At 36.2% G+C, this 14018-nt stretch overlaps 1 protein-coding gene across 3 annotated transcripts in view; it reads right to left on the reverse strand.

Moving 5' to 3' along the window:
- The window catches only part of ATRNL1 (attractin like 1), an 849703-nt gene that overhangs the window by 648281 nt on the left and 187404 nt on the right, over positions 1 to 14018 (reverse strand). For all 3 annotated transcript variants that reach the window (XM_059173087.1, XM_059173089.1, XM_059173088.1), the window contains exon 18: positions 9221 to 9439. In XM_059173087.1, the coding sequence (XP_059029070.1) occupies positions 9221 to 9439 (219 nt within the window). The remainder of the gene's footprint in view (positions 1 to 9220; positions 9440 to 14018) is intronic.

Below are 14018 nucleotides of genomic sequence, written 5' to 3' on the forward strand. Positions count from 1 at the left end.
CAAAAACCAATGTATGAGATTTCCATTTGCTCTACATCCTTGCTAACATTTAAAATAATCTTTTTTTCATTTTAGAAACGCTCATGGGAGATTAATGGTATTATTTTGCGGTTTTCATTTGCATTTCCCTCAAGACCAAAGAGATTAAACAAACTTTCAGATATCTATTGGTCTTTTAAGTATTCATTTTTGTGAGGTTCAACTATCTTGGCCATTTTTTATTTGTGTAGTCTTTTATTATTGGTGTATAAAAAATATCAATTCTGGATAAAGGGCTTTATTAGGTAGTATTGTAAGTATCTTTAATTCTGTAACTTTCCTTGTTCATGTTTTCAATGAAAAGAATTCTTAGATCTTAATATAGTACAATTTATAATGTTTTTCCATATGGTTAATCTTTTGAGTCCTGTTTAAGAAGTAACTGTTAGGTGGGAGTTAAGATGGTGGATTAGTAGGAGGAACTTATGCTTGCCTCATCCCTCAAACACACCTAGATAAATACTAAATCATTCTGAACATTGAAGAAATCGATCTGAAGACTGAGAGAACAAACTGCACAACTAGAGGGAGAAAAGAAACCACATCGTGGAAAATAAGAGGTGTGGAGAAGTGATTTGGGAGAAGAAAAGAATCATGGGCTACAGAGGAGAGGGAGCCCTGATCATGAAGAGAAGGGGGTGAGAGACAGACAGACAGACAGACAGACAAAGAGCAGCACACAAAGGATCACACAAGAAAAACACTTACCAAAACCACTGACTGGGAAAACAAGAGGGGCTGATTATTATGCATTTTTATAACCAGAGGAGCTCAAAGACTGAAGTTTTAGAAGACCACACTTGGGATTCACAGTGCCTGGACAGATAAAGCCTGACTTGTATATGTTCCCTGGATGAAATTAATTGAAAGGCAAAGGAGGAGTGCCCAGAACACTAGGCCTCCTTTGAACTTTCATGGCTGAAAGTAGACAGACAGATTCTTACTGCAGCTCAAGGTTCTCTTCCCAGGAGTAGATGTTTAAAATATAGGCACCTAAAGTGATCATGTGCTTCAAGAACTCCTTGCCTTGCATGTGTGTATTAATTAAATTCATAATGAAAGCCTAGACAGAGCTTGGCTCAAGGACTTTCACCAATAGAGCGCCTGATCCCCAGGCCTTTCCTTTCTCCTACTAAGGTGTTGGAAGCAATCAATCCTTTGATTCACCATCTCAAGGTTTGCTGACCAAAACCAACATGCACTGTGGACAGAGTGGAGCCTGGTGGGTAAGCAGTTCTCATATGAAGAAGGGCAGAGGCCAGAAAGAAGTTTCATGATCAGAGGATGTACTGGGAGAGCTGTTTCCCCACTCTTGGAGTGCATCTGGGAGCGGTTGCTCTGCATTTTGGGGAACAAAAGAGCCAACAGTTCCCATATTGTGCTGCCCCATTCCATAGCATAAGGGTAGAGACACTTATTGAGGGCAGCTAACCTGGATGATAAATTTTGGTGAGCGTTACCATAAACTTCAAGCTGTTGTGCATTCCTATGACTACCCATCTGGGGCAAACCAGCACCGGCCAAAGTATGATGAGACCCTCCCCCAGAGGACCAGCGTGGATCGACACCACATTGGGTCCCTAAAGTTTGGATATTTGAAACTCAGCCAGCAACCCTGAGATAAAACACAGGTGCACTGTGCTGACAGATGGGCAGATGTCTGGGACACAGACAGGGTGAAGGCTGAGAACATGCCTAGAACACATGAGGGGAGATATTATTGATATCGTAGGAATCCCAGAAGAAGAGAAGGAAACAGGGAAAGGTTTTGAACAAATTATAGTTGAAAACTTCCCTGATCTGGGGGGAAAAAAACAGACATCCAAATCCCGAAAGCACAGACAATGCCCATCAAATCCAACAAAAGCAGGACAACGCAAAGACATATCACAGTAAAATTTGCAAATTACTAATAAGAAAAAAGTCCTAAAAGCAGCAAGGGAAAAGAAATATCTCATGTACAAGGGAAGACAAATCAGGTTAGCAACAGATCTATCCACAGAAACTTGACAGGCCAGGCAGAAGTGGCATGATATATGCAATATGCTGAATGGGAAAATATGCAACCAAGAATACTTTATCCAGCAAAGCTATCATTCAGAATAGAAGAAACAATAAAGAGCTTCCCAGAAAACAAAAAGTAACAAAATTCATGACACTAAACTGGCCAGGAAAGAAATATTAGGGAATTCTCTGAGTAGGAAAAAAGATTAAAATCAGCAAAGACTTCTAGGAACAGAAAAAAGTCTCCAGAAATGATAATTTAACAGGTAATACAATGGCACTAAATTTATATCAATAATCACTCTGATGTAAATACCTATCAGTTATCACTCTGATGTAAATGATGTAAATGCTCCAATCAAAAGACATAGGTATCAGATTGGATAAAACAACAACAAAAAAAAACAAAAACAAGACCCATCTATATGCTGCCTACAGAAGACACATTTTAAACCTAAAGATACCTACCTGCAGGTTGAAAGAGAGAGGATGGAGAACTATTTATCATGCTAACGGACATCAAAAGAAAGCAAGAGTAGCCATACTAATAAGAGATGAACTCAATTTTAAAACAAAGAATATAACAAGAGATGAAGAAGAGCAAATATCTTAGTAAAGGAGTCTATCCAACAAGAAGATCTAACAGTTGTCCATATTTATGCCTCTACTTGGGAGCACCCAAATATATAAATCAATTAATAATAAACATAAAAAACCTCATTGATCATAATACAATAATAGTAGGGGGCTTTAACATCCCACTTAGCAATGGACAGGTCATTTAAGCAGAAAAGCAACGAGGAAATAAGGCCTTTTAATGACACACTGGACCAGATGGACTTATCAGGTATATTCAGAACATTTCATCCTAAAGCAGCAGAATACACATTCTTTTCAAGTACACATGGACATTATCCAGAATACATCACATACTGGGTCACAAATCAGTCCTTAATAAGTACAAAAAGACTGAGATCATACCATGACATATTTTCTGACCACAATGCTATGAAACTTGAAGCCAACCACACAAAAAAATTTGGAAAGACCACACATACATAGAGGTTAAAGAACATCCTACTAAATAAAGAATGGGTTAACCAGGAAATTAAGAAGAAATTTTTTAAAATGCATGGAAACAAATGCAAATGAAAACATGACAGTCCAAAACCTCTGGGATGCAGCAAAAGCAATCCTAAAGGGAAGAATAAAGCAACACAGGCCCACCTCAAGAAGCAAGAAAAATCTCAAATATATAACCTAATCTTACACCTAAAGAAGCTAAAAAAGGAACATCAAATGAAGCCTAAAGCCAGCAGAAGAAGGGAAATAATATAGATTAGAGCAGAAATAACCAATATATAAACAATTAAAAAGAGTAGAACAGATCAATGAAACTAGGAGCTGGTTCTTTGAAAGAACTACTAAAATTTATAAAACCCTTATAAGCCAGACTTATCAAAAAGAAAACAGAAAGGAAACAAAGTCACAAAAGAGAGATCACAACCAACATCATAGAAACACAATTATAAAGGAATATTGTGAAAAATTATATGACAACACTAGAAACATATAAACTACCAAAACTGAAACAGGAAAAAAATAGAAAATTTGAACAGACTGATAACCAGCAAAGAAACTGAGTCAGTAATGAAAAAACTCCCAATAAACAAAAGCCCAGGGCCAGATGTCTTCACAGGGGAACTCTGCCAGACACTTATACCCAACTTTTGTAACAACATGGACAGGACTGGAAGAGATTATGCTGAGTGAAATAAGTCAAGCAGAGAGAGTCAATTATCATATGGTTTCACTTATTTTTGGAGCATAAGGAATAACATGGAGGACATGGGGAGATGGAGAGGAGAAGGGATTTGGGGGAAACTGGAGGGGGAGATGAACCATGAATGACTGTGGACTCTGAGAAACAAACTGAGGGTTTTGGAGGGGAGGGGATGGGAAGTTGGGTGGGCCTGGTGGTGGGTATTGTGGAGGGCACGTATTGCATGGAGCACTGGGTGTGGTACATAAACAGTGAATTCTGGAACACTGAAAAGAAATTTTAAAAATAAATAAATTTTTAAAAAGAAGCATTAATACCTATTCTCCTCAAACTGTTCTAAAAAACAGAAATGGAAGGAAAACTTCAAAATTCATTTTATGAGGGCAGCATTACCTTGATTCCAAAACCAGAGGAAGACCCTACTAAAAAAGGAGAATTACAGGCAAATAACCTTGATGAACATGGATGCAGAAATTCTCAACAAAATACTAGCAATTTGAATCCAATAGTACATTAAAAGCATCATTCCCGACAACCAAGTGGGATTTATTCCTAGGCTATAAAGGTGGTTCAATATTCACAAATTTATCAATGGGATTCAACACATTAATAAAAGAAAGGCTAAGAACCATATGATCCTCTGAATACATGCACTAAAAGCATTTGACAAAATATAGCATCCATTTTTTATAAAAACCCTCAATATAGTAAAAGGATACAGGAAGTGTAAGTCAACATCACAAAGGCCATATAAAAAAGACCCACAACTCTAATATCATTCCAAATGGGGAACAACTGAGAGCTTTTCCTCCACAGTCAGGAACAAGACAGGGACATCCACTCTCACCATTGCTGGTACTGGAAGTCTTAGCCTTAGCAATCAGACAACAAAGAAGTAAAAGGCATCCAGATTGGCAAGGAAGTCAAAATTGCACTACTCACAGACAACTTGATACCATATGTAGAAAACCCAAAAGACTCCACCAAAAATATTTGCTAGAATTGATACATGAATTCAATAAAATCATAGAATACAAAATGAATGTACAGAAATCTGTGCGTTTTAACAGATCAATAATGAAACAGCAGAAAGAGAAATCAAGGAATCAATCCTATTTACAAATACATCAAAAACCATAAGATATCCAGGAATAAATTTAATTGAAGAGGTAAAAGATCTGTGTTTTGAAAACTATAGAACACTTATGAAAGAAAGTGAAGAGGAAACAAAGAAATGGAAAAACATTGTATGGTCAAGGATTAGAAGAATAAATATTATTAAAATTTCTAATCTTCCCAAAGCAATCTATACATTTAATGCAATCCATATCAAAATGTCAATAGCATTTTTCACAGAACTACAATAAACAATCCTAAAATGAGTATGGAATCACAAAAGACCCCAAATAGCCAAAGCAATCTTGAAAAAGAAAACCAAAGCTGGAGGCATCACAGCTTCAGACTTCAAGGTACATTACAAAGCTATAGTGATAAAGACAGTATGGTACTGGCAGAGAAATAGACACTTAGATCAATGAAACAGACTAGAAAACCCAGAAATGAACCCACAAGTATATGGTCAACTAATTTTCAACAAAGCTGGGAAGAATATCCAATAGAAAAAGAGAAAGCCTCTTCAAAAAATGGTGTGGGGAAACTGGACAGTAACATTCAGAAAAATGGAACTAGACCACTTTCTCTTGGCACACACAAAAATAAATTCAAAATGGATGACAGACCTAAATGTGAGACAGGAAACCATCAGAATTATAGAGGAGAACACAGGCAGTAATCTATTTGACATCAGCTATAGCAACTTCTTACTAGATACATCTCCACAGGCAAGGGAAACAAAAGCAAAATGAACTAATGGGACTTCAAGATAAAAACTTCTGCACAGGGACGCCTGGGTGGCTCAGTTGGTTAAGCAGCTGCCTTTAGCTCAGGTCATGATCCCAGGGTCCTGGGATCGAGTCCCATGTCGGGCTCCTTGCTTGGCAGGGAGCTTGCTTCTCCTTCTGCCTCTGCCTGCCACTCTGTCTGCCTGTGCTCACTCTCACTCCTCTCTCTCTGACAAATAAATAAATAAAATCTTAAAAAAAAACTTCTGCACAGCAAAAGAAACAATCAACAGAACTAAAAGGCAACCTTTGGAATGGAGAAAGATATTTCCAAATGACATTTGATAAAGTGTTAGTATCCAAAATTTATAAAGAACTTATCAAACTTAAAACCAAAACAAAGAGACACACACAGAGAGAGAGAAATATTACTCAGCCATCAAAAAGAATGAAATCTTGCCATTTGCAACAATGTGGATGGATCCAAAGTGTATTAAGCTAAGTGAAATAAGTCAGCCAGAGAAAGACAAATACCATATGACTTCACTCATATGTGGAATTTAAGAAATAAAACAGATAAATATATGAGAAGGAAAAAGGGCAGGGGGGGAGGGCAAACCATAAAAGAAACTCTTAACTACAGAGAACAAACTGGGGGTTGCTGGAGAGAAGTGGGCAGGGGAAACGGGCTAAATGGGTGATGGGCATAAAGGAGGGCATTTGTGATGAGCACTGGGTGTTGTGTGTTGGTGAAGAATCACTAAATTCTGTTCCCAAAACAAGTATTACAATTTATGTTAGATAACTAGAATTTAAATAAAAACTTCAAACATTGAAAAAGAGAAAAGAAGTGATTACTGACCAGAAGCCTTAAAGCTACACAAGCACCCTGTTTCTCCTTAAAATTTCATTCCTCAATTTCTATATTAAGTGGATTATTCTTATAGCATTTAATACTGGGGGGTGCTAAGAGTGATGTTTTTATTCCCCTCATTCCTTCTACATTTATTATTTAGAATTTTTCTATAAGGAATTCTTGTTCATTCACACCGTTTCTTTATTTATTACATCATTAAATCAATACAGAATCAGGATTTAGGTTTTTGAGTTATAATACAACACGATCATTATCTTTTGCTCATATTTCATCCACGGAGAGCTCATTTAGGTTGGTGCTGTGTTCCTGTGGCATAATCACGATCCCATCCTCTCTTTTTTTAAAGTTCTTTTTTACTTTCTGTCACCAAACAATGCTCCGGGCTCATCGTGTTTTCTCCCTGTCCCAGTGCTAGACTTAGCCATTTCTCTACAGTACCATGGTTCCTTTCACTGGAAAACAGTATTTAGAAACCAAGATGCAGGCACTAGATATATTCATTGCTACTGGGATGTCATGACTTCTAGACCCTCTTGACAACAGAACTAGGAAATAACACTGCATAATACTAACCTATGTATACATATATACCTATATTCACTTTTTGGTGTATATATGTTAGAATAAACATGAATTCACATTATTATCTCAGACCCTAATCCAACACCACAGGGTTGTTTGTAGTCTTCAGTCCTTGCTTATTTTTAACTTCTTTTTCTGACAAGGGAAAACCTAGCTTAAATTAAACACAATTTATTTGTCCAAACCTAGTAAATGCATAAAGTATTGTTAGAAATGTTAACTTATACCATGTGATACACAAATTTACTAACCAGAATACAATCTTATATATAGTTTTCTTTTTCCTTAGCTTGACAGTATCAAATCAAATTGTTTGCCAAAGTTACTTAGGTCAGCTCTTTTATTTTTTCTTTTTCTTACATTTATTACTTGTATATATTACATTATGGCATTTGTAATATAGTTAAATTTACTTGTCACAGTTTACTTTACATCCTGGGATCCCCTGGTATTCTAGTTGACTTTTCCTTTTAATTTGCATTCAGGAAAGTTGGTTCTTTGTGGTAAACAACATGGGTTTTGACAAATGTATGGAGTCATGTATCAACCTAACACAGTACCATAAAGACCAGTTCCATAACACAAAAAATTCCCTTGTGAGGCCCCCCCTTGAAATAAATCCCTACCTTTGCTACTCCTGGCAAATAACTGATCTGTTTTCCATCCCCACAATTCTGCCTGTTCCAGATCATTTTATAAATGAAATAATACTACATGTAGCCTTTGGGTCTGGTTTCTTTCACTAAGCAAAAAAAATTTTAAATTCAATCATCTTGTACAAACCAATTGTTTTTTTTTCATTTTTGCTTTTCATATACTTCAAATTTTATGTAGCAGGTTTCATTGCACTCTGTGCCACATTCCCACAATCCATCTGGTTTCAGGACAGCACACTGTTGGTGACTCACCTAATGAAAGTTCTGCAGTGTCTCTCTACTTTTCAACCTCAGAATTTTCATTAGTGCCAGGGCAAACTATTGATCAGACATGCTGGCACAGCTCAGAAGTACCATACCTCCAAAGATATCACTCAACTAATGAGAATCCATAGATAAGTGCTCTACCTTCCCATTTCGTCAGTGGGTTAACTCTGAGAAGCATTCTACACGGCTCTGCTAGGTCCTAGTGGGTGTGAGGCCACATTTCTAAGTACAGCACCCAGCTTAATATTTTTGGTTTTTCTCCCTTCTCCAAAACTGTTTCCTCAATTGTGCCTCCCGGGTTCACCTCCTTAATAAACCCTTTCATCCAAGCCCTTGTGTCAGACTATTACCTGCTCTAGAACACTTTCCCAGATATCCCTATGACTCACTCACTCCCTCAACTACATGAATTGTTTATTGCTATGTCTCAGTGAGCTCTTATCTCACTACCCTTTTAAAACTGCAGGCCTTATCCCCCTTCCTTACTTCATTTATTTAACAGCAATTTAACAGCATGTAACTTCTTATGTGTGTAATTAATTTTGTTAATTTCAGTTAGAATACAGGTTCCACGAGAGCAGTGATTTTACTCTCATTTGTTAATTGTTATGTCTCTAACACTTCAAACACTCTTTGGCACATAGTAGGCACTCAATAAAAATATACTGAGTCAGTTAATTTTTCTAGGAGATTGGCTTTCTTCAGTATAAGAACTGACTTCTTATATTAAAAAAAAAACCCTGAAAACTAATGACTTTCAAAACTGAATGATATTTAAAATGAGGCCTGTTGATTCCATCACAAATATCATTTAAAATATTCCCACAATTAGCATGAAGTTGACTGGATCTTCTGAATTGCCTTGAATTTTAAGTTATTATTATACTGTGCACATAAAAGACTATAGTACAAGATAGAAAATTGGCATGAACCCATTATTTCCCCTCTTAGCAATTCATATAAAGCCAAATATAACAACTGTATACCATTTGGTAAGCCTATTTAATGATTCCAAACAGAATGCCATCTGCACGATAGAGATGAATATAGGGAAGAATATTTTTTCATCTGTGAAATTTGAGTCTCATTGTTTTCCTGAATATTTATTATAAGAAAGAACAACTCATTCTTGGTTTCCAAACTGTAATTAATTTCATCACATTTTTATTACCTGGACACTGGATAAATGACCACTCATAGTTTTTTTCTTTAGGACAAAGACTGGTGTCGAGAATCATCTCATTATTGTGCATCCCAACAAGCTTCATTGGTCCCCGTGAAGATCCTTCAATGCAGTGTCCTCTTCCTGTATTACTAGGATCATTGCACCAGCCACACCCAGGCTGTTCCAAACAATGCCCACAGGTTCTCAATCCAGAACAATTTTGAGCTGCATGACAGGAACAGTAACAAAATATGTTATATGACTTTATACTCAAATGGAATTATAAGGTAATGGAAAAATAAATACGATCTAAAAAAAGCCTGGAGGGGCGCCTGGGTGGCTCGGTGGGTTAAGCCGCTGCCTTCGGCTCAGGTCATGATCTCAGGGTCCTGGGATCGAGTCCCGCATCGGGCTCTCTGCTCAGCAGGGATCCTGCTTCCCTCTCTCTCTGCCTGCCTCTCTGTCTGCTTGTGATCTCTGTCTGTCAAATCAACAAATAAAAAATCTTTAAAAAAAAAAAATAAATAAATAAAATAAAAAAAATAAAAATAAAAAAATAAAAAAAGCCTGGAAAAGTTGTCTATAGTTGATGTAAACATTTTTTTGTAATAATATCTAAGAGACAGCAATTACTTAAACCAAATAAAATATACATCATGGGCAAAGAGGAGATAAATGGACTGACTTAAAGGTGAAAAGAAGTATGATAACTATGACATAGAGAAAAATGAAGTCAGCACTTAAAGGTTGCTGAGAATTTTTTTACCTGTTTTTAGGACCTTTTGGAAGCTGCTTCAGGGGCCTACAGATCTCATTTACCCTTGTCCATGTGTAAAGCCATGTTAGCTGGTCTTGGGCCTAGTGAAGGCCTCCAAAGAAAAACTCTGCACTGCCTTGGACGTCCAGTGGAACTGCTGCCTGCCCATCCTGAGAGAGCTTAGCCCCATGTGTACTGTGTGATGATCTGAAGTAGATTTTTACTAGACCCCCCCAGATTAAATCTAGTTTTATATTTACGAGTCTATGAATATCTCCTAGGAAAGTAAATTTTATTTTAGGACTATCTTTTTAAGGACATAAATTAAAAAAAAAAAAAAAGCCTTGAACAAGCATTACATGCAAAGTAAATCTAAACTCTTCTCAAGTATAGAATTCCTACTAATACTTTCCAAACTAGGAAAATCTTAAATGAAAGAATGCTGGGTTTCTTGCACTGCTGAATGACAAACTGTCAATCTTCTAGTTCTGTTTATCTATTTGATTTTAGGCTTTAATAACAAGTTACAAAATATCAAGTTCAGAGCAACATTTATTCTCAGATTTTATTTTACATATGAAACTATTACATAAGGTAATGTTGGTTTCCCTTTTGCTCAAGAGTAAAAAGCAACAGGCACTGCTTAAAGATTAACAGAAATTTCATTCTTTAGTATTTAATATTGATTCAAAACCTGACAGAGTCTAACGTTTTTTTAGACAATAATACAGGGAAGCTTTGGTAGCCTATGCTATTTTTCCTAAGTTATGAATAGCAAAGAGACTATGTATAAACGATAAATAATTAGAGCAATCATTTTTATTTTATTTATTTTTGGCTTTTTGAAAAATTAAGTTGTTAAACATCCAATATGGATTTTTGAAATGTGTAAGAAGTTGAGAAATCAATCTGTAAGAAATTCTGTCATCAGATGATTACTGGAGACTTCTGGTTTCTGATCCAGCATGCTAGGCATTCAGAAGTTACCACTTCATCCTAACAAAAAGTAATAAGCAGCACAAAATGAAAAATCAACAACTCTTCTTAGATCTGTCAGAGACGTGAGGTCACAGAGCAAATCACTGCATGCAAGACTAGAAAGACAGACAGGAGTATGCAGAGAATCATAGTATACCACATTTGAAACTTCTGCAGGAGCCAGTATGTGGGGAAGAAACCATGATCCAAAGGCCTCTTACAGCTGATCGATTGCTGGAAGCTCAGTGTGGACAACACTGAGAGTTAAAATTCCCAGAAGGACCCAGTCACAGGGGCACTCCCACACTTTTTTTTTCCTTTAACCTCCAGGAGCTCTACAAAGTCCTCACAGTGAACATCAAAGACAAATCTTCTTGTGCTTCCAGCAGGGGAAGACAAAAAGGAAACATCCTGAAACATGTCAGAGCATTCCGTTCTTTTTAACAAGGCTGGGAAAAACTACTGAACAGAGCCCAAACTGCTGGGGTTTTATTGGAGCCCCCCTGAACTGTTGGGAAATACCCAACTCTAGCCTGCTTGGGCCTTCTGTGTGGGGAAAGAAAGGCACAGATCCAGCCAGCCAACCTGTGCAACCTGAGAGAGGGGAAAGAAACTGAGAAGCACTAGGGAAGTTCACAGCATGAAGCACAAGCCCACAGAAAGACTTAGTCAGTTACAGAAGGCTTCTGCCCTTTCCACAACCTACCACCACAGTACTAAAAGCCCACTTACAGCGGTCTCTTTTACCTGTAAATCATATCTGACTACCAAGAAAAAAATTACAAGGCATACCAAAAGGCAAAAAACACAATGTGAAAAGATAGAGCAAGCATCAGACCAGACACTGCAGGAAAGTCAGAATTATCAGACCAGAATTTAAAACAACTATGATTAATATGCTAAAAGTTCTAATGGTAACATGCGTGAACAGATGAGCATTGTAAGCAAAACTATAAAACTCCCAGAAGATAGCATATAAGATCTAGATGACCTTGAGTTTGGTGATGGTGTTTTAGTTATGACACCAAAGGCACAATCCATGAAAGAAAAAAAATTGATAAACTAAACTTCATTAAAATTTAAATTCAAATTTAAAATTTCTGCTCTATAAAGACACTGTCAAGAGAATGAAAATACAAGCCATAGCTGTAAGGAAATATTTCAAAAAGACACACCTGATAAAGGACTCTTACCTAAAATACATGAGGAACTCTTAAAACTCAATAATAAGAAAACAAACAACTCAATTTTAAAAATGGGCAAAAGACCTAAGCAGATAGCTCACCAAAGAAGGTATACAGAAGCAAGTATGAAAAGATTCTCCACATCATATGTCACTAGAGAACTTCAAACTAAAAACAGTAATATACTCCTATTAAAATGGTCCAAATCCAAAACACTGACAACACCAAATGCTGGTGAGTATGTAGAATGCAAAGTAACAAATCATTCATTGCTGGTGGAATGCAAAATACAGCCACTCTGAAAGACAGTTTAGTGGTTTCTTACAAAACTAAACATACTTTTACCATACATTCTAGCAAAAACACTCCATGATATTTATACAAATGAACTGAAAATTTATGTCCATACAGAGACCTGGGGCGCCTGGGTGGCTCAGTTAGTTAAGAAACTACCTTCGGCTCAGGTTATGATCCTGGAGTCCCTGGATCTAGTCCTGCATTGAGCTCCCTGCTTGGCAGGGAGTCTGCTTCTCCCTCTGACCCTCCCCCTTCACATACTCTCTCTCTCTCTCTCAAATAAATAAAAACCTTTAAAAAAAAAAAAAAGAAAGAAAATAAGAAACCTGCACAAAGATGTTTACTGCAGCTTTATTCATAATTGTCAAAACTTGCCAAAAGCAACAAGACTTTAATACCTGCACAGATAAATTGTGGTAAAAGACAATGGAATATTATTCAGCTCTAAAAATAAATTAAGCTACCAAGCCAGAAAAGACATGGAGAGACTTAAAACCAATCTGAGAAGCTACATACAAATGATATGACATTGTGGAAAAGACAAAACTATGCAGACAGTAAAAATATTGGTGATTTCCAGGAGTTAGGAGAGAAAGAGGGATGAACAGGTGGAGGTCAGAGGATTTTGGACGACAGACTTTGGGCAATAATGATGTCAGTGTAGATTGATCAGCTGTAGCAAAGGAACCATTCTGGTGTGGGATGTTGACCGTGGGGAAGTTGTGCATGTGTGGGAGCAGAGGACATAAAGGAATTCTCTGCACCTTCCTCTCAAAATTGCTGTGAACCTAAAACTACTCTAAAAAATAAATTTTAATCAATTTTTAAAAGACTACCTTCCCTAATTGCCGAGAAAAAAATGTTTAAATTGAGCATGTACATAAACTTGTAAAATACCGAAAAAAATACAGATTTGTAACAGTGTACTATATTCTCATGTTTCCTATTGTTTCATTTTCACTGTTATCAATTTAATTACATTTTTATTTGAACTTTTACGTATTAAGAACTAAACCTATTACTGCATTATATTATCCTTTTGAAGATCATCTTCACAAAGAGAATAACCAATATTTTAAATAAAATATCTCAATTATTAATAATTGCAGTTATTAACAAAGCTTTCTCAGAAAACATTAGGCAAAAGTTGTCTTAAGATACATTTCTTTTCTTCAATTTGTAAATTTTAAGTACTAATATCACAATAGCACAACAAAAAAAGACACTGGCAAATACTATAAAATCCATATTTGTTTCTCATTAGCAAAGAAAAATTTCCTTCAAGTTCCATTTACTAGGAAACCTCAAATGATCCCTGAACAACTTTACAAAAGCAACATAAAATATATACCATTTCTAACACAATTTTATTTATAACTCTAAGAATGTTTTTAAAGACTTACTACTGTTAAATGTTTAGTGAAAGACCAGATACGTGTAGTAGAAATGATCATGTAAATCCATTGTTAATATTTAATGTTAACAAGATAACAAGATATAAAGTTAAAAGCAAAAGTATGATAAAAACATTGCCCAAAAGCTGATGTCTTTGAAACAATAATATTCAGCTATGTTTTGCACTCAAGAT

The sequence above is a fragment of the Mustela lutreola genome, chromosome 4 (genome assembly GCF_030435805.1).
Source record: "Mustela lutreola isolate mMusLut2 chromosome 4, mMusLut2.pri, whole genome shotgun sequence".
In the NCBI taxonomy this organism is placed as follows: Eukaryota; Metazoa; Chordata; class Mammalia; order Carnivora; family Mustelidae; genus Mustela; species Mustela lutreola.